This window comes from Acinonyx jubatus, chromosome B2 (genome assembly GCF_027475565.1).
Source record: "Acinonyx jubatus isolate Ajub_Pintada_27869175 chromosome B2, VMU_Ajub_asm_v1.0, whole genome shotgun sequence".
NCBI lineage: Eukaryota > Metazoa > Chordata > Mammalia > Carnivora > Felidae > Acinonyx > Acinonyx jubatus.
This window is the reverse complement of record NC_069385.1, coordinates 128,626,287-128,646,735: the sequence shown is the minus strand read 5'-3', so window position 1 is coordinate 128,646,735 and position 20,449 is coordinate 128,626,287. Positions and strand designations below refer to the sequence as shown.

The following is a 20,449-nucleotide window of genomic DNA, read 5'->3' as shown; positions in this document are numbered from 1 at the left end:
ACTGTTCTCTACTTGCACATCCCTTAACTTGACTAGAACCCTTTTAGTGCAGGGATTGTCTCATTCATTTTGGTATCCCCCAGCACCTATCCCCTAATAGGTACTAAATAGGAGGGGGTGTTAGGCAGACTCAGGACCCAGGACCAATGCTACCCATGGTGGAGTAATTCCTAATATAAGATGTAGCCACTGGTGCCCTTGTCCTACCCCAGGCCAAGGGTATGTATTCATGAAAACCTGTGGCCTATTTGTGATATAGCTTTATGGAAGAGGGGTATAGTCAAGGGCATGTCTGTATATGCTCCACTGAGACCCAGCTGTTCTAATAGTGGAGTTATGAGAATACCTTAATACTACCTACCAGTTCTTAGTTATACTGTGCTGGTAAGTCATTTTATGAAATATTTACATTCTTGTTTCTATTCCTTTTTCTTCATTCTGCCAGCTGGCAACCAAACCAAGGAAGATGAAACTCAACCACCCTTGTTCCTTGCCATGTTCCTTAATGAGAAAAAGGTTGAAACAAACAAAAATATTTATTAAAATATAGTATTGGTGTTATCTGTGAAGTTTATCCATCTACAGGCTGTACTACTTTTCCATATGTATATAAGAATTAGCTGTTTATGCAGTAAGAATTGTATATATAATTAAGAATGCCATATGTAATCAAGAATCAGCTGTCCTGTCACTGAATGCCTGTGTTTCCTAAAAACTTGATACATCTTTTTCCTTTCCTTTTTAGATGCCAGATATTTTAGAAGGAAATAGAAATTATTTAAATTAAATAGGATTGAAGATTAAACATTAATCATTTTCATCAACCAGTCCAGGAGCACAGTCATTACTAAGTATAGTAACCAGATCAATCATACAAATGATACATTAAAATCTGTATAAAAGATGAAATTATACATTCTAAAAATTGTGATTACTTTTCTTCTAATTTATTCCTGTGAACGACAAAACATATTTACTTTAACATAAACAGAGGAACAAGTGGCTTCTTTTGCAAATGTCTATTTTCATTCACACAATATCACTTCCATATTATCAAGCCTTTAATGACACATAAAAACAGTAATGTATCTCATTCCAACTTTTTGTTTCTGCCTGTAGGACATCGTTTTTCTCTTCCAGCGGGCAAGCTCTTCCTACTACCAACCAAATTTTAAGACACTAATTCTGAAATCCTTTGGAATTAAAACACAGATGAAAGGGGAGGACTGGTCCTTTGAGACCTAACTCATAATTTCTACTTTAACATAGTTTTGAGGAATTAGTTCTGAATTTAAACAAAGGAACCAGAGACAGCTGATTTTGTGAGATATATCAGAAAAACAAATGTGCCTACATGCATATTATCTTTTTGCTAAATCCCAGAACCAGGATGGAGGTGTAGCTGTTGAATCAACTATTGGAAGGGAGAAATTATTTTAGCTTGCTGAAATTAGTTTTGCACTGAAATTACTCAGGTAAGTACAAGAGAAGAATATATGGAGAATATATATCTGCACTTGAAGGAAGTGCTGAATAAATAAAAGCTATTATTATTGTTGTTATTTTTGCTGAGGAATTCTGTAAGACAGATCTTATGTGAATTTTGAAACAGAAATTTTAACTTCTCAAATTCAAAAAGTTGCAATACCATTTAAGACAAATGATGAGAAATGCACAGAAAAATGCAGCTGTGACAGTGTTGTGTTTCAGAAAATTAAGCATTGAAAGTTTTGGAAATGATTCCAGTTTTAAAAAGAGATATTGTTTCCCTGGAGGATCCCCTCCAGGGAAAATTAAAAACATGACAGGAGAAAGACAAATATTAACATAAAGATGGCTAATGTAGTTCTGCAATCTGTACACGATTGTGATGAAACTTTTGGAAAGGAGGGATTAACACAGGCCGTCTGCAAACAGGAGCGTGTGCCTAAGCACCACATTTGCCATGTATGTTATTAGACATTTATGATATTTTACCTGCAGGTTGTCTCAAAATGGATGTGCCTCCTTTGGTGCATGACTGAAGGATGCTGAGTCTAAGCCTGTACTTCTTTCAATAAACACTTAGTGACTTTCAGTAAACTGTGTGACAGCCTCTATGTTAGATGCCAAGGACACAAAGAAAAATCAGGCAAGGAAGGACTACATAATCCAAAGGAGATAGATACACTGTTCTAGAGTGGGGTGCAGGTGTAACTGTCCAGGGTACGCTAGAAGCATAGATGAAACGACCCAGGACTATGTCAGGGAAATTCAGGACATCTGAGCCATATCTGTCCCTGACTGGACATTCCCCAGACAGACAGAAGGGGAAAACAACAGCACAGTCAAAGCACAGAGGCATGATAGGCTCTATTACATCCCATGAACCACAAGTCATGTCTAAAACCCACATTCTTCATATGGCAGGAGGCGAAGATGGTCATGAATAGCATTGTATGCCTGGCCAAAAAATCTGAACTTTATCCTTATGAAATCTCAAGCTCCAAAAGCTTTAAAGTAGAGGAATGATGTGGTAATATATGCATTTTGAAAGATCACCTTAAAAGTGATGTAAAGGGTAGGTTGATGGTGGGTGATGCTATAATCAGAAGTACCTGTTAGGGGCACCTGGGTGGCTAAGTCAGTTGAGCGTCCGACTTCGGCTGAGGTCATGATCTCACAGTTCATGGTTTGAGCCCCATGTTGGGCTCTTTGCTGACAGCTCAGAGCCTGGAGCCTGCTTCTGATTCTGTGTCGCCCTCTCTCTGCCCGCCCCCCACCCCCAGCCCCCGTCATGCACACTTGCTCACTCTCTCTCTCTCTCAAAAATAAATAAACGTTTTAAAAATAATAAAATAATAAAAGATTGTGACACTTGCCTATAGAAATAAAACTCTGGGTATGAGCAAGTGGCATATGTAATTCCGGAAGCTCCACTCTGAAATATTTACAAAGGACTCTAGGATTCAGTATGAATTCATAATTGTACCTCTGGGGTACTTTGTGAAACTGAACATAGATCCTCCCATATTTAGCAAGGCCAACCTTGCATGAAGAACAATTAGAACATAGTTTTTAAGAAATTCCAGTGAGCACGATATGGTGAAAAATTCAATGGCACTAATGTACACTTGAGGGTCCTTATAATAAATGGGGCCAAGGTCAACAAAGATGTTCTGAGAAGAGAATTTCTGTGATTTCACAGCACAACCACTCTACTGATGAATTCCACTTCCATTTGGACTAGAGGATTTGAACATCCCTATCAGAGACCTTTGGTACTCGGAGAATAGGGTCTAGGAAGAAGTCAGTTCCCTCTCTCCCATGTCTCTCGTTTACTCTGATGCTACTACCACACAACACTCTGACACCAGATGTGTGGTGTTTTTTCACACACCAAGCATCCGACAGCAATTCTCTGTGACATCCGCTGGGTGTCCTACAATTTAAATCAATTCTGACACTCCCCACCTGGAGGTAGCATCAGACTCCACAGGGTAAGGGCTCAGTCCTACAAGACTGCCCTCAGTCCACGGCAGATGCCTATCACTAGTCCAGGTGATGACCAGCTATAAATCAGAGGTTCCGACAAACCCCTCCTCAGGTTTGATTAATTTGCTAGAGCACCTCACAGAACTTAGGGAAACACTTACCTTTAACAGTTTATAAAAGGATACAGATGAAAAACCAGACTAAGAGTTACACAGGATGAGGTCTTGGGAGGATCCTGAGTGCTCTGTCCCCATGGAGTTGGGGTGTGTTCCCTTCCTGGTATTTGGAGGTATTCGTCAACTGAGAAATTCATTGAATCCTATCCTTTTGGGATTTTTATGGAGGTGTCCTCATGTAGCCATGACTTATAATTAAATCCATGTCCAATCCTTTTCCTCTTTCTGGCAAATAGACAGTAGAGCTGAAAATTCCAACCTCCTAATCATGGTCTGGTCTTTCCAGTGACCAGCCCCCAGCCAGGAGCCATCCAGAGCTCACAGAGTTGCCTCGTTAGAACAAAAGATGCCCCTAATGCTGTTCTCACTTAGGAATTGACAAAAGTTTTAGGTGCTCTATGACAGGAACTGGGGCAGAGACCAGTATATATATTTTTTCTATCTCACAAATAGGTATAAAAACTACAGTACATAAATACGTGAGGAATTACTACAACTAATATATCTTTTTAATATACTCTTCCCTTTATTGAGAGATGATCTACATACTGTAAAAGACACCTATTTTAAGTGTAGAACTCAGTGATTTTACAAAGTAAATGTACAGTCATGCAATAATCCCCACAATCTAGTTTTAGAATATTTCCATCTCACACACCCCAAATCTCCTCTAGCCTACTGGCAGCCAATCACTGCTTTCACCCCCAATTTCTTCAGGATTCTGGTCAGTCTTGTTCTTGGGAAACATACAAGAGAAGTGTTAGTACGACAAACTGTGATCAGCTGCTGTGTCTGAACATGAGGCATTAAGGCTGCTACTTGGTTACTTTCTTGGTATTTCACTGTCATCTGCCATGACCCATCTAGTTTTGTAGGGGCCAGCTGGCAAATTAAATTGGAATTTGATGGAGACCACCACCCTATGAGAGTGGCACACACCTCTACCATTCCCTTGGGATGTGGGTGTGCTTTTAATTTACTATCTCCATTGGGAAGGAGAGTAGTAGTGGCAGCTTGAGAAGCTTCCACTGAGCCCTTCACACTCTTAATACTCTTGATAGCTCCCCAAGGAACCAATGTAAGGGTTCTTTCAACCACCAAGTATGTCCATTCCATCTGTACTTCCAGGGACCAGATATGGTGGGTCTGATAACCTGAAGAATCCACTGTTGGCTGGACCCAGGATGAGACTCCATTTATTGCCTGGCTCCTTTATACTCCTACTCTAAAAGGGGGCCATGTTGGCATGTTAGATCCTGGATATAACATCAGTTCAGACCTTGTGTCCAAGAATCCTCCAAAGGCCTGGGTGTTCCCCTTTCCTCAATGCGTGATTACTGTGAGTAAATGTCCATCCTTTGAAGAAGGATGGGGGATTCACAACTGAATGGCAACTATTGTGGGGTTTCAGGACTCCCCATCATAGTACCCTGGCTTCTCTGCAGTTACTGGGTTCTGGAATTGAGAACCAGCTCAGGCGCAGCTGAGGAGGGGACCATGACTTTTTCCTGGGTGACTGCCCTCAACACCCTCCCAATCTTTCTTGATTTCTTTAATTGTATAAATTAACACTAAGTTGAGTGCCCACGTATCTTATTAACCATTGCCGTGGCTCTCTCCAGGTTACTCCTCCTGCTCGTTCTCCAGTCCTCTCCCTATCAGACTTTGCAGCTCATGGTGACAGTGATAACTGAGCCCACCCTGTTGGATGGTTAAGGGGTGCCATCTGGTCTTTGTTCTCATCCACTCATCCTCATTGCTATCAGCCCAGTTCTGTAACAACATCCTTTACCCTCAGCCTGGGCTACAGAGGACAACCCACCACTGGCCTCAGTGAGGCTGGAACCCTTCTTGCCTCTGCATTCCTCATTGCTTTGGTAGATGGAGTGTCCTCCAGGCCCTCTCCCAGAATGTGAGCTGGTGAGTCTTCCAGCCTTACATAGTAGATCCATTCCAACAGGCTTACATTTAGGAGCCAGGCAGAGGAGGAGGGGCCGGTGAGGTGGAAAGAGAACTAGGAGAGTAAGGTTGTCACTGAGTCTAGAGAAACAAGTGTGAAAGAAGCGGGGAACGGGGCTCAGATGAGGACTTTGGGGTTTAGCAAGATGGAGATGTTTTACTGTTGAAAAGAAAAAGTCCAGTTGGAATAGGTGAAGAAAGTTGAAAGGTGAGCTAGTGAAGTTTTACTATGTCAGAAAGCAGGGAAATGAGGCTGTTGCTGAAGGGGAACAGGGACCACAGGGAGTTTTGTTTTTTAACTTGGGCGATATTACCGTATATTTGTATGTTCATGGGAGCAATGGATTGGAGAAGTAGAAATGTATTATGAGGTAGAAAAGAGAGGGCTATCTTTGAAATACACGTTTTTGAGCAGGGGATAGGATGTGTACCACAAATGGTGGATGCCCTTGGTGGGCCTATAAATATTTTTGTTGTAACAGAAAGAAGGGCAGAGCCTAGGTGTACAGAAGGACATAAGTGGAGGGTTTTGTGGACAATGATCAGGTGATTATGCTTTTGTCTGTCCATTCTTTTCAAGGCAATATGAGCTGGGGAGGTCTGTGAATTGTGCAGAAAGAGAACCAGATGGGAAGAGCAGCCGGGAGAGAATGTAGGACCTCCTCCTAAGTTAGGAGAGCTTGGAGAGCCATGACTTCTTTGTGTGTGTGTGTGTGTGTGTGTGTGTGTGTGTGTGTGTGTGTGTGTATTTTAAATGTTTATTTTTGAGAGAGAGCATGAGCAGGGGAAAGGCAGAGAGAGGGGCAGACACAGAATCTGAAGCAGGCTTCAGGCTCTGGGCTGTCAGCACAGAGCCCGATGTGGGGCTCAAACCCACAAACTGTGAGATCACGACCTGAGCCGAAGTCAGACGCTTAACTAACTGAGCCACCCAGGTGCCCCAGAGCCACAACTCCTACGAAAGCTTTCCTTATTTTCTGTTTCTTTTTCCTGTCATGTCCCCTTTTCATAAGGAATTTCTTTCAGAGGTAAAGTATAGCACAAAAAGCCCAATTCTTTTCTTTAGCCCTTGCTAGGTGAAGTCTTTGCTTGCATGTAATGAACACACCATTTTTTTTGCTTGATGTTTTTTCATTTCCTATTAAGCCTACAATTAAACTTCAGTTGCAAATTTGTGGAGAACAGATGTCACTGGTAACAATATAACAAATTCAACAAATATTTTCTGTGTTATCACAGAGTGTACTCTTCTGTAAATGTGACACCTAGGCACACTGATCCCTGGCCTCAAGATGTTTAAAGACAAGACACATAATAAACTATATATTGTGTTGAAGGTAGTAAGCACTGTGAGTGAAGAATAGAGAGAAGGAAATAGGCAGTGGGGGAGAGGGGGAGGGAAGGCTGGAGGGTTGCAATTTTAAATTAGGAGGTGAAGGTAAGCCCTCAAGGTAACAGCTGAGCAAGAGTTTAAGGGACATGAGGAAGTTCCTCAGCTATGTGGTAACCTGGAGAAATATAACACAGAACAAAAACTGGTGCTTAATGAGCCCATTTGCCAAAGAGGCTGAAGGAACACTTAAGTAATCAGAGGAAGAGAAGGCTCTGCTTTTGCAAATTCTAAGGGAATACAATGACCAAAGGAGAAAATCAACTGTGGATCTGCCTGAGCTGTAGGAAGAGAATAACCAGGATGTGGTATATTCCTGGAAAATGAGTATCTTCAGACAGATAGGTGCAGAGGTGAGAGAAAAAGAGAACGTGGGGAAATATTTGGAAAGACCTAAATAAATTAGTACTTTCTTTCTTTCTTTGTTTTTTTTTAATTAAGATTTTTAAAGTAATCTCAGTACCCAATATGGGGCTCAAACTCACAATCCCAAGATCAAGAGTCACACATACTCTACTGACTGACCCAGCCAGGTGCCCTTAAATAGGGAGATAGATTCTTAATTCCATAAATCAAGGATTGGAACCAGCTAAGGGGGAGAGCTCTGGGTGGGCACTATGGGAAATCTGCTTATTCTTGGGAGAATGTAGGTCATAACATAGGATTTGTAAGCACCAAGATCAGGGTAAGTATTTTACTTCCCTGATCCACAGGCAACTACTTTTTATTTTTGATGTTTATTTATTTTGAGAGATATAGAGAGCTCGCAGGGGAGGGGCAGAGAGAGGGAGACAGAGAATTCCAAGCAGGCTCTGCACCCTCAGCTTGGAGTCCAAGGCGGGGCTGGAACTCACAAACTGTGAGACCATAACCTGAACAGAAACCAAGAGTTGGATGCTCAACACTGAGCCACTCAGGCACCCCAACTACTTTTTATTTTAATACCAACTGGGCAGTCACATAGGTTTCTTTGTTTTCTGTTTGTATGTTTTTATTTTTCCTAAATTCTGCATATAAGTCACTTCTAGGATAGGCACACTTTGTCTCTGATGAGTATTAGGTAGCTGGCTGCCTGAAGTTCAAGTCCCAAATAAAATCAATTAGTAATCATTTAATACCTGGTGTAGCAGTCCTAGTTTAAGACTGAAGTGGATTATCCTCACCGGTTCAGGCTACTGTCTAAACACGTCCTGAGAACTGGAGACAGACCTACTAGGAATCTCGTTTGAGTTGTAATGAGAATCCTCCTCATGGGAAATCAGTCCTGTGAAGGGAAATGAGAGTCAGTGAGACATCCTTGGTCCAGTGAGGAGACAAGAGGTGATTTTGAGTACTGTACATAATGCCTATACCTTACACGGCTCACATTGGATTCATTCTGGTACGAGGAGAGAGCAGCAAGTTAAATAGAAGGATTGTCAGAAACCTGTCACACATCAGGAACTCAGAAAAGGCCTGATTTGAAACTCAGGGAACAGAAGCTGCCTCACGGTTGGGAAGGACAGTCTTCCCGCGCCAGTAGAGTACTCGCAAGGTTCAGCCACAAAGTGTTGACAGTGGCCTTGGTGGCGTTGGCAGAGTGGCAGCTTTGGCAGCCGAGCACAGAAATGGAGGTAGCAGCAGAGTGGGAGAATGCCCTCTCAGGGAGTGCCTCACTTCTGCCAGGTGCCTTAGCCATGTTAAAAAACCAAAACTGAACCAAGTAAATGTGAAGATCTAACTGGCTCTTTTAAGCGACTCATGAATTGGGCAGCATTTCACCTAGCAAGTAGAGGGCAGCTCCAAGGAGTTGTACAAAAGGGAAGGTTTTTATAGGAAGGAGGGTGGGGCCAGAAGTTATTAGCAAAAGAAAAGAAAGGGTTGTTTCAGGCCTGGTCACCTGCCCTTAGGGGGGAAGGACAGAGTGTCTTATTAGGTTGATTACCTTACCTTCTTTTGGGAGATAGAAAAGGGCCCATGTGACTAGATGCCTCATTGATGCTGATCAGAAAATTCGTGACTGACTGGTTATGACTCTATTTCTGGGGGAAGTTGACACCGCAATTAAGTAGCATATCAAGTCCAGATTTGGTGTTTTGGCCTAAATGATGCCATTTTGGGCCTGTGATTTTCTTTGTAACAGCAGTGGCGGCAGTGGCACTGGTGGCCTGGTGGAGTGGAGTGGGGCTGAGCTGCTTGAGCTCAGCACAGTCAGGCTGTGATTTTAGTAGACAGAATTAATGGCAACAGCAGCCACAAACTGCTTTTACAGGGGCCCCAGGGCAAAGAGGCCTTGGCAGAGCCAATGCAGGAGCAGAACAGCAGAAGGTCCTAGGCCATGGAGCAGGAATCTGGACTCAGCCTGCCAGGTTCAAATCTTGCATCTGCCATTGACCAGCCTTTAAGCTCTGGGTAAATTACTAACCCTTCCGTGTCTCCGTTTTCTTCTCAGTGAATAATATCCAGCTCATAGGGATTTTTAGAGATTACTGAGATTATAATGAAAGCACAGCTCTAGGAAATAGTGATTGTAAATAATAAGCAGGCAATAAAGGTTAACTTATTTGTTTCATCATCTATAGGACATCTCACACGGATTCAATCCAGTAATACTTCATATTCACATTGTTTAATTGCATGAAATACCAGATTATTGGTAACAACCCAACTAGATGAGGAAACTGAAGGACACTGAACAGCCATTGCTGCCTCTATTTTATATTTACCAAATGTTTACCATATGCCAGGCACTGTTGTAGGTGATTTATAATTCTGGAATGTCAAGTAAGAATTTAAGAACTGTCAAAAAAAAAAAAAAAAAGAATTTAAGAACTGTCACTATTTAACCATAGATGAGGTTGTGGGCAGATAGGGTCCAAGATCTTTCAGTGTATATTTTAATGCTTTTTGGTTTTTTTTTTTTAACAATTATATATTACAGAACATATTTCTGCTTTTCAGTGCCACATACGGGCACTTCATGTTCCTTGTAGCACTGTAATTTAAAATTATACGAAGACTATCGCTTGCTGGGCACCAGGCGGAACGTCACCCAAACGAAGTAACTACGTGCGACGCAATTAATTGGGACCAACGGACAAGCAGGGTGGAGCGAGCAACAAACCACTGGTGGCCAGCCCGCGTCTAACGCGGGAGGCGGACTTTCTCGGGAACGTCAGAGGCCGCCGGCAACCCGTCACGTGACTCCTGGAGCTGCCCGTGCTCCCCACCTTTCCGAGCCAAGCAGCCACGTTGGCGGCGTTCCTGGGCCAGAAGAGGGGGCGTGGCGAGGGCCCTTGCGTGATACGTGCCCCGCCCCCTGCTGGAGCCCGGATGAAGAGTAACGCCATTACCGCCGGAGCCGCGGAGAGCACTGGCGGGCGGTGACTGGTTACCGGACCGGCCGCGCCATGAGAGTCCTCTCTCGCCTGCTTCTGCTTCTCTTGCTTGTGTTTCCCGCCACCCTCTTGCTCCGAGGCGGCCCTGGAGGTGAGGCGAGGGAGTAGGTGGCGGGTCTTGGCCGGGAAGGAGACGAGACGCCACCGACCGCAAGTTTGAAGCTGGAGGCGGCAGCGGCTCCTGGGTCCGGCGTGCGTCCCGCCACCCTCTCCCTACCCCTTCCCCGACCCCCGGCCGGTAGTAGGGGGTCTCAGCGCGCGCGGGCTGAGTCCCGCTGGGGCCTCCGCCTCTTGCGTGCGGAGCGCGGGGCAGTGCCGGGCGACCTTGCTTGGTGGCCGCCCGCAGCCTTGGGCTTCTCCTCTGGCCCGGGACCCGCGCCTGCAGCTGTGGCCGGAGTTGGTGGGTCCTCGGCTTGGGGGAAGGAGGCGAAGGGGCAGTGGGCACAGCTGCACCCCGAGCGCGCTCTGCAGCCCGTTGTATTTCTTCTGGCCGCCTCCGCTCCACCCCCATCCGCTCTGGGCTGACGTGTCTTTAGCTTCCACGCTGGGAGCCCTCCATTCATTTGCTGAAACCCTTGGTCTCTACACACCTAAACTCTTAGAGCATCTTCTTTTCTGGCCATCTCCCTGTTTATCAGCACTCGGTCCGTCCGTGTTACCAGGAGTCTTCATTTCAGAAGAACTCCACATGTTCGCCTTCATTGTCCACCCCTTACTCCCAGGCCGAACGAGGAATTCCTATTACTTGAGCCCTCGGTTTTCTTCTCCTATGTATCGTTTTTCTGTTAACTGTTTTTTGTTCTGTGGGAAACAGCGCTTTTGCTCTTGGGGGTGGGGGGTGGGGAATCAAATTCGACACGATACGTTTATTTCGGCTTATTCTTTCCAACAGTTAACCTGGTATGGAAATCACTTAGAACATTAATGATGTGGAAACTTGGCTTTTTGCCCTGGTTCTATCAGGAACTTCAGTTTTCTAATCTGTAAAATTCAGTCTGACTAAAAGATTACTAGAATTCCTTTCATTCTGTGAGTTCAGGCAAGCTGTGTGGCAAAATGAATGATAGTGCCAGGTACCCATGAGTGGTTTTGCAAAGAACAGTGAGGTGACTGGCTTCTATTTAGTGGATAGAAAACCAAGTGAGAGAATTACCCAAACCTGTTAATGAAATCATTTGCGGGTGTAAAGAGGGATTCTTTTCCTTTATGAGTGGCTTGCTGGTCTGTGCTCACTTGGCTTTTTAAAGAAAATTAGACGATTGTACTTGATTAGAATCTAGGTGTATTTTTTCAGATTTTAAAACATTTTCGTCTTTAAGAAACATCAATTCAGTATCTAAAGCCAACTGGATATCTTTAAGCATTTTTTGTGAGGAATGGTCTTTCAAAGGATGTTTTCTCTTCATTTTTCCAATTGAAAATGGCTAGACTTTTAGGCACAAGATTGTTACTGGTTAGCATTAATATCTACAGAAATGTAGGGTGCAAATTCATTATGTATATTGAGAAGTCTTGAAATTTAAGTACAGCTTAAAATTGTGTGAGCATAGGTATTTTTCTTACTGGTTTTAGAAAATGACTTGTAAATTATGAATGCACTATTTGAGTCTTTCTTCAGCAAACAGTAGAAGCTATTTTTCACAATGTGTTCGCAATGTGTGGATCAGTGTTCTTTAATATTTTAAATAAATCTTAACCAGTAAGAACTAAAGGAAGTGAAAAAAAAATGCATAGTCCTTAGTACGTACTGTTTTTCTTGGGTATTGCAGCATCTACATATGCTTCCTTTCCCACATTTTTCCCTCTACTGAACTGCCACATCATCATTTTTTTCTGAGGAAAGTTGGAAGAATCACTAGGACTTGGGAATTCTTTTTTGAGGTCTTGCCTGAGATAGATTGAATGTGACTTACTTAGAGAACTTTTGTCTATAAAATTATAGTTTCTTGGCCTTACAGTTATGTGTAATTTTTAAGTGTGGGGAAAATAAAAAAGTACTTGAACATGTTTGAAGGTATATGCAGAAATAAATGCATGCTTTCAGGGCTATGAGCCCTGAAGTTATCAGTGCAGTTTTCATTAAATCATATGCATTTTATGCAAGCTAGTTTTTACCATGGATGCCATACAAATGTATGTTCCTTGAAATTACATGCTATCAAGTTCTAAAAGTTAGAACTGTAGTCAAATTTAATAACAAATGTTTCTTGCCTAGTTATTGAGAGTGCTATTTTCCTTTAGACCTGAGCAGGGTTTTTGTTTGTATGGTTAATGACAGGGATTAAATTTTGGAGCTTTTTACATTTATCTTTGTATGTACGTACGTACGTACGTATGTATTTATGAGAGCACTAGCGGGGGAGAGGATCAGAGGGAGAAGGAATCTCAGGCTTGATCCCACGACCCTGGGATCCTGACCTGATCTGAAATCAAGAGAGGCTCAACCGACTGAGCCACTCAGCCTCCTGGAGCTTCTTTAAAACAAACTTGCTTCAAGTTTTTTATTTGAGCCTCCAGCCATCTTTAGTTTCACCTTCATTTTCCTAACAATTAGATGCTTTTTAAAATTAAACAGCATTTCCCATTAAAATTAACATATAGTTGGTAAGACAGTCAATAAGATAAAATCATGAATCATCTAGATGCATTGTAATTTGTCATCATTCAAGTGAACTGAGAGATTGAGTTACTCCAAGGGGGAAAGTGTGTTGCCTATACCTGGGATTAAAAAACATTGGTTTGCCAGGGGTAAAGGTTAACTGTTTGTTTGTATTTTATTGTTAGGCTCATTAGCTGAGGCTCAAGATCTTACAGAAGATGAAGAAACGGTAGAAGATTCAATAATTGAAGATGAAGATGATGAAGCAGAGGTGGAAGAAGATGAACCCACAGATTTGGTTAGTGTTCTATACAATGTAACTCATGTATATGTCATTTCTAGAATTTATCCTTTTATAGACAAATTTGATATTAACATTCTTGCTTTTAGAGGCTTGTAAATGTGATCAAAGTGGATTGAAGTTGGGAGAATGGGGCCAGTCATTGAGGATGGATTATAAATATTTTCTTGCACAAGGAAGGAGACATGAAACAGAACAATTAAAGATCATATGATTGTGAGTCTATGAGGGTAATAGTATAGTGGGAATAACACTGGACCAGTGTTGATAGATTTGGGATGCATCTACTTAGCTTTTTGACCTTGAGTAGCTTTTCTCTCTGGATTTCATTTGCCTCTTCTTTCCTTCATTCAGTAAGCAACTATTTACTGAGTCCCTACTATGTGCTAGGCACTGTTCTTGGTGTGAGGATAGGCCAGATATTTTCTCTGCTATCGTGGAGTTTCTATTTTTGGGGCGGTATGTGTGTATTTTGCTGGCAGGAAGTGAGGAGCAGGCAGTAAACAGTATATAAAATGTGTCCTGTGAAGAGGAAGGGGTTTAGAGAAGATGTCTTGAAAGTCCTCTAGTTCTGAGACTTATTCTAAAATTATAGTATGACAGTAAGAATGTTAGGCTAAAATCAAGATTATTGCTGCATGCTTCTAGCTAATTTCATTTCCTCTCTTGGACTACTATAATTTATTCTACACATTTTTTTTTTTTCTTTACTACTTTTAAACCCCAAAATTGGTCCTCTTCACAGTCTTAGCAACACATTGCCTTCAGTGTCAGAAAGCGAAGGCTATCAGGTGCAAACGCTGTCAAATTTTCTACTTCTAAATATGTTACTCACTCATTCTTTCTACATTTTCCTTAAAAATTAGTTGTCTTTACTGTCTTCTAAGGCTAGCCCTACCACCTGTGTTCTTGTCCCCCTGTCGTCCTGTGGGATTTTGTATTATTCTGTAATTTCACACGTTGATCCTTCTTAGTGACTTGATTCTTTCAAACTGTATATGCATATACAGTACTTACGTACTCCATTTTGTATTCTCCACTTTAAGTTGGTACACATTTTATCTTTACCAGCACATTTCTTGAAAGAGTAAATGTATAGTTTTACTATGTATCTAGTAAAACTGTTCTTGCTAAGTCACTACTGACCTAATTGTGAAATTCCTGGTCTGTTTTTCATTGTTTTCCTGTTCAAACTCTTAGCATTTGCAGAGTAGAGTATCCCTTTCTTCAGTCCCTTCATGTTGGCTTCTGTGGTACCCTCCCCCTTTAGTTTCCTCTGCCCATCTTCTGCTGCTTGGTCTTTCCACTATCTTCTCTCCCCTGCTTATCCCCATAATGTTAATGAAACCTGTGGTTTCAGGGCTCCTGGGTGGCTCAGTTGGTTGAGCGTCCAACTTCGGCCTAGGTCATGATCTCATGGTTTGTGGGTTTGAGCACTGTGTAGGGCTCTGCACTGATAGCTTGGACCCTAGAGCCTGTTTCGCATTCTGCCTCCCTGTCTCTCTGCCCCTCCCCACTTGTGCGTGCACTCTCAAAAATAAATAAATAAACATTAAAAAAACCCCTGTGGTTTCAACCAACACCATCTTTAACTGACAACCTTCAGACCTTGTCTCTAACCACTTACCTTACTGAACTCCATACCTTTATTTCCAGCTCTTTGCCAGTTAGCACCATCTGGATATTCCATCAGTACCTCAAATTTTATTTATTTATTTATTTTTTAAAATATTTATTTATTTATTTTTGAGAGAGAGAGAGACAGAGAGAGTGTGAGCAAGGGTAGGGGCAGAGAGAGGGAGACACAGAATCTGAAGCCGGCTCCAGGCTCTGAGCTGATAGTACAGAGCCCAATGCAGGGCTCCAACCCACAAACCGTGAAATTGTGACCTGAGCCGAAGTCAGAAGCCCAATCAACTAGCCACCAATGCGCCCCTTAGTACCTCAGATTTTATATGTCCAAAATGGAATTCAGCTTTTAGCATTCATCCCACCTCCATAAATTATTTACTGTTTTGATATGGCTCAGTGATTCAAGCTCTTGCCTTATTACTTCCATTTCTTTTTATCCCACAACCCATTAAATCATACCTTCAGGGTGATTTGTCTTAACTTTCTCTAGCATACCCTTTCCTCCTTAATACAGTTTTAGGGTTCCTGCCTTCTTGTCTCTGGTCTCTTTTCTCAAAGGTGGAAATTCACTAACTCTTACTAAATTAGTGGTATCATTAAGGATACTTAAAATATAACATTATACAATTGCATAGTCATCAAACAAATTTTTGAGTGCCTTCTCTTGAGTACTAGCTGGCTGTGGAGAATTTTTTTTAAAGTGTAAGACAGTCTTTGCCCTTGCCGTCTGTCTATTGGGGGAGAGAGTGTTTTACATAAATGGAAGGCAAAATGCCAGTAAACAGTGGTACCCTTAAGCATCTCAATTTATTAAGGGCCTGAATATTTCAAATATGACTATCTTTGTAATTCTTATTGATGCTTGGAGAAGGACTGCACTGAGGATTAAAATTGTAAATTAAAATTAGTTCATATTTTCTATCACCTTTGTTGAGACCTAATTTACGTATCATGGTAGTCTCTTTTAAACATGCAATTCAGTGATCTTTAGTAAATACTAAGGTGAGCAGTTCTGACTTTTAGGACATTTCCATCATCCCAATATAATCCTTCTTTTCCTTTTCTTTTCTTTTCCCTTTTCCTTTCTTTTCTTTTCTTTACCATTTTTACCAAGTTGTGTGATGTCTTCTCAGAGGAAAATTGTTCTCTTAATCAGGATAGAAATCACTCCAAGGGTGAGGACAAGGTGCTCGAGAACAGAAGTCTGACAAAAGGGCTACAGGCCAAGTCTAGTGGTCTTTATTCTTTTACATAATTGTCTGTGGCTGCGTTTATGCTGCAGCCTCAGAGTTGAGTAGTTGCCCGAGGGACCTCATGGTTCTCAAAGCCAAAAATACTTGATATCTGGGTCCATGGGTTGGTGCCACTTTCAGAGTATTGTTTCCTCCACCCATGTTGTGGGAGGATGGGGCAGGTAGCTGGGGAAGACTAAGTTGGAGACTTTTTCCTATAAGGTAGTATTCCTGGTATTTAAATTAAGGGGGAAAATGAATACTATTTGTTTTAACTAGAATGTAAAATGTTCCTTTGACAGACACATTTTAAGCTTTTTTCAAACTTTACAAAGTTTACCAACCCATGCTTTAGAACCTTGAAGCTTGGAGTGTGGTTTGAGTACGTGAAGCCTTGGCATTTCCTGCGTGCTTTTAGAAATACAGAATTTCCGGGGCACCTGGGTGGCTCAGTCAGTTAAGAGTATGACTTTGGCTCAGGTCATGATCTCGCAGTTTGTGAGCTCAAGCCCTACAAGCTGTGCTGACAGCTCTGAGCCTGGAGCTTGCTTCTGTTTGTGTGTCTTCCTCTCTCTGCCCCTCCCCTGCTTATGCTCTGTCTCTGAAAAATAAATAAATGTAAAAAAATTTTGGGGGAAAAAAAAGAAATACTGAATTTCCAGCTTTCCCTAGAGTTATATCAGATCTGCATAAAATCTCCAGGGGATTGGTATGCACTTTACTTTTTGAGATGTAAATTTTATTTTAACTGATGAGATACACTGAAATTCATTCACTACTAATCCCAAGAAAGCCTCAGAGAAGCAGTCTTTTGTGCTAAATCTAGTGAAGTCATTTTTTTAAAGTCATTATTTAATTTTTTAATGATGTATTTTTACCCCATAATTACTTTTTAATGTTGTTTTTCTTAGGCTGAAGATAAAGAAGAAGAAGATGTATCTGGCGAACCTGAAGCTTCACCAAGTGCAGATACAACAATCTTGTTTGTGAAAGGAGAAGGTAATAGAGAAATGTTAGTTTTAATTCAGACATAGGAATTTTTCAGATGACAAGCTCACTTTATTTGGGAAGCAGAGATGCTTAAGATCTTTATTATTTTCCTCTCTTAGATTACAAATAAGTATGTAAATACATATTTCCAAACAAGTTTTCCTATATGTGTGAATAGCCATATCTGTAAGGTAGTATTCTTGGCATTTAAACTAAGGGGGAAAATAAATACTATCCATTTTAACTAGAAGTTAAATGTCCTTTTGAAAGCTACTGTTTTAAAACTTTTTTCAAACTGCCACAGTAAACTAACTCATATCTTGAGTGTAAATATTAGTGAAATATTAAATCTGTACTATTAGGCCTTGATTAGAGCCTAGGTTTCAATAAAAGAAAATACATATAATGTCTTAGGTTTATTGAGGGCTATATGGCAGACACTGTTCTCAGTACTTTGTGTGTATTATTTAATCCATATGAGGATAGTTACTACTGTTCAGTAGAGAGTCTAGAGAGGTGAGGAACTTGTCCAGGATGACTCAGCTGGTAAATAGATTGTGAAGACAGACCCAGATTTGTCTGTCCCAAAGCCTCTGCTAAACTGGGTGAAACTCAGCTCTGTAGACCACAATGTAATCATTGAAGACTTCTTTTTTGAAATTATTAATTATCTTGGTCTTCTCAAGTTTTGTTTTATTCTCACCTACATTCCAATTTTATGCCTCCAATAGGTATGATATGAATAAGAGATTCCCCCCTTCTCCTTTTTTTGTAGCTGTCTCCTGGGGTCTCACCTTCAAATTTGTGTTTTGAGTGATTGCTCAAAGTGGATATGGGTTACCTGGTTCGTTTTTGTTTTTTTCTCAGTATTTTAACAGATACTACAATTTTCAGGTGAATCTCTTAGGCCTGTCTTTCTGTCATTCTTCTGTTATTTGCACAGATAATAGATACTGAGTTGAAGGTGATTTCAAGACAGATAGTCACACGGCAGCATAATCTTAACTGCTAAAAGTACGCATCTCTTTCTTAGACCACATGATGTGCAAGTGATGTAGTCTGACATTGAGATACTCCATTCAGTTCTTAAGTTGGAACGCTGGAGCACAGACAAGGGTTGCAGTTTATACATCAACTGTAATCTGTTACTAGTTAGTAGGGGGGCTGGAGTGAGCTACTAAAAAAGATTCTGAAACCAGGTCCACGTGTAGGAGAGGGTGCCCAGATCCTTATAATGTCTCTTCGTGTCCTTTGAATGTTTTCTAATCTTCTGGTTTCTTTTTTTGTTTCTTAGATTTTCCAGCAAATAACATTGTGAAATTCCTAGTAGGCTTTACAAACAAGGGTACAGAAGATTTTATCGTTGAGTCTTTAGATGCCTCGTTCCGTTATCCTCAGGACTACCAGTTTTATATCCAGAATTTCACAGCTCTTCCTCTGAACACTGTAGTACCGCCCCAGAGACAGGCGACTTTTGAGTACTCCTTCATTCCTGCAGAGCCCATGGGTGGACGACCCTTTGGTCTAGTCATCAATCTAAACTACAAAGATCTGAACGTAAGGCCTTCTAAACCTTTTTTTTTTTTTTTTTTTTTTTTTTTTAAGTTAGAGATGGAGGAGGACAGTTGACATTGTTTAATGAATACTCTTATTCATCTAAGTGCCTGTTTTGTAGTTGAAACTGTGATGGGCAAGAGGGAGGCAAAAATAAATTACACATGTTTGTCTTCAAGTCTAGAATCCAGTGGAGGCAGATGGATGTAAACAGGTGATATCACAGCATTTATAAATGATACATAGTGAGGGATGGGTGTAAAGTGCTGTAGTATGAAAGTGGATGTGACTTGAGCTAGATGTTAAAAGGAAAAGGAGCAGTAAGCCACACAGTGGAGTCTGCTTCGTATTCAGATGTTAATATGTGTTAAGAAATCTATTTTGTACTTCCTTTTATTGCTTGCATTTTGCCCATTTTACTGCTTTTATTTGTAAGTGAAGGTCTTTCTGTAACTGTTTTTCCATCATTTTATACCCTCATAGATAAAAACATAACCAAATATTTTTAGGATAGTTAGAGCAGTGAGGTTTATGGTTTATGAGAACCAAATAGTCTAATATGCTCTGTTGTCTTTTTTGTGGTTTTTAATATACACATTGTATATCCAAAGAATTAATGAGAGAAGGCCACTAGAATTTTACTGCTGAGAGTTGACTTCTAGGTGCCAACTATTATATCCTTTAGATGAGAGCACATCTAAACCATTCCCTTCTCAAAGTTTTCAAAGTGGGAAATTTCATCCTCTCCTGGAAGCTTACTCAACCTTTTCATCGCATAGTGTCACTCATGTCTGAGATCAATTTCTCATGCTGCCATTAAGTTTTCTGTTTTTCTTTAAATTACTTAATGGGAAGGGTTTTTCATCCTTCAAAATAATGTATTAAGCTTCCTCAACTTCATAGTTAAACAGTTTGAATAATTATATATTTTGTCTTGTTTTTGAGCACACATGTACATAGTTTCAGTTCCAGTTTGAATGTTAGTTTGTATCCTCAATGTATTCTGATTGCTGGAATTGTCATTGGAGCAATGTGGATGGAAAGATCTTGAAGTAAAACTTGAATAATTACAGTTTAGCAATAAGTGACAGTTTTGAGAAAGTAATGCCTTGTTGTGAAGCATCAAATGCTGAAAACATCTAAGTATTGTCCCAGTGACTATGATGAATTTGAAAACTGAAGTGTGAAACTGACAAAATTATTCCAAGACCACAATATAAACATGCTTTGATACTGCAGATCATGTTTATTGTAAATTGATTTCCAGTTCATTGTGAATTTAGAGCATGGATTTGACTTCAGTTCAAATCTAGTTCTTAAAATCCGCTACTCTACATTTTCATGCTGTTCCCTTCTTTGGAGGATTCTGTACAACAGAAGTTATGGCTTCTAGTTAATGGGTGTTCTGTGGGGTTTTTTTTTCTTTGTGCACATTTGTCTCCTTTTTACTTTACTTCCCTGTTTTCTCACACCTTTCCCCTTCTCTGCCCTCATGAAAGTGGAGGACAACTTTAGCAAGGTTTTTTATTTTGTAGAAGAAAGTAATATAATGTTGAGTCTCTGACATTGAGCTATGTGATGAGAAAGCTGTTTCTTTATCTGTTGGGGATTCTTCTAAGAAATTGTACAACCTTTTATTTTTTCAATGAATTTCACATTTTTGTGATTTATTTTATTAATAGGGCAATGTATTCCAAGACGCTGTCTTCAATCAAACAGTTACGATTATTGAAAGAGAGGATGGATTAGATGGAGAAACGTAAGT

The 20,449-nt window shown here is 40.8% G+C and overlaps 2 protein-coding genes across 11 annotated transcripts in view; both read left to right on the top strand.

Annotated features, from left to right (window-relative positions):
• CAGE1 (cancer antigen 1) overlaps positions 1-2,091 on the top strand; it is a 55,138-nt gene extending 53,047 nt beyond the window's left edge. For 4 of the 9 annotated variants that reach the window (XM_053223129.1, XM_027040252.2, XM_053223130.1 and 1 more), the window contains one exon: positions 446-729. In XM_053223129.1, the coding sequence (XP_053079104.1) occupies positions 446-550 (105 nt within the window). In that variant the 3' untranslated portion in view covers positions 551-729. The other 5 variants (XM_053223131.1, XM_027040255.2, XM_053223134.1 and 2 more) reach the window with 3 other exon arrangements.
• An 8,205-nt stretch (positions 2,092-10,296) lies between these two features.
• The window catches only part of SSR1 (signal sequence receptor subunit 1), a 40,000-nt gene continuing 29,847 nt past the window's right edge, over positions 10,297-20,449 (top strand). The window contains exons 1-5 of one of the 2 annotated variants that reach the window (XM_015087000.3): positions 10,297-10,467; positions 13,161-13,273; positions 17,052-17,139; positions 18,425-18,687; positions 20,367-20,443. In XM_015087000.3, the coding sequence (XP_014942486.2) occupies positions 10,389-10,467; positions 13,161-13,273; positions 17,052-17,139; positions 18,425-18,687; positions 20,367-20,443 (620 nt within the window). In that variant the 5' untranslated portion in view covers positions 10,297-10,388. The remainder of the gene's footprint in view (positions 10,468-13,160; positions 13,274-17,051; positions 17,140-18,424; positions 18,688-20,366; positions 20,444-20,449) is intronic. The other variant, XM_015087001.3, reaches the window with a different exon arrangement.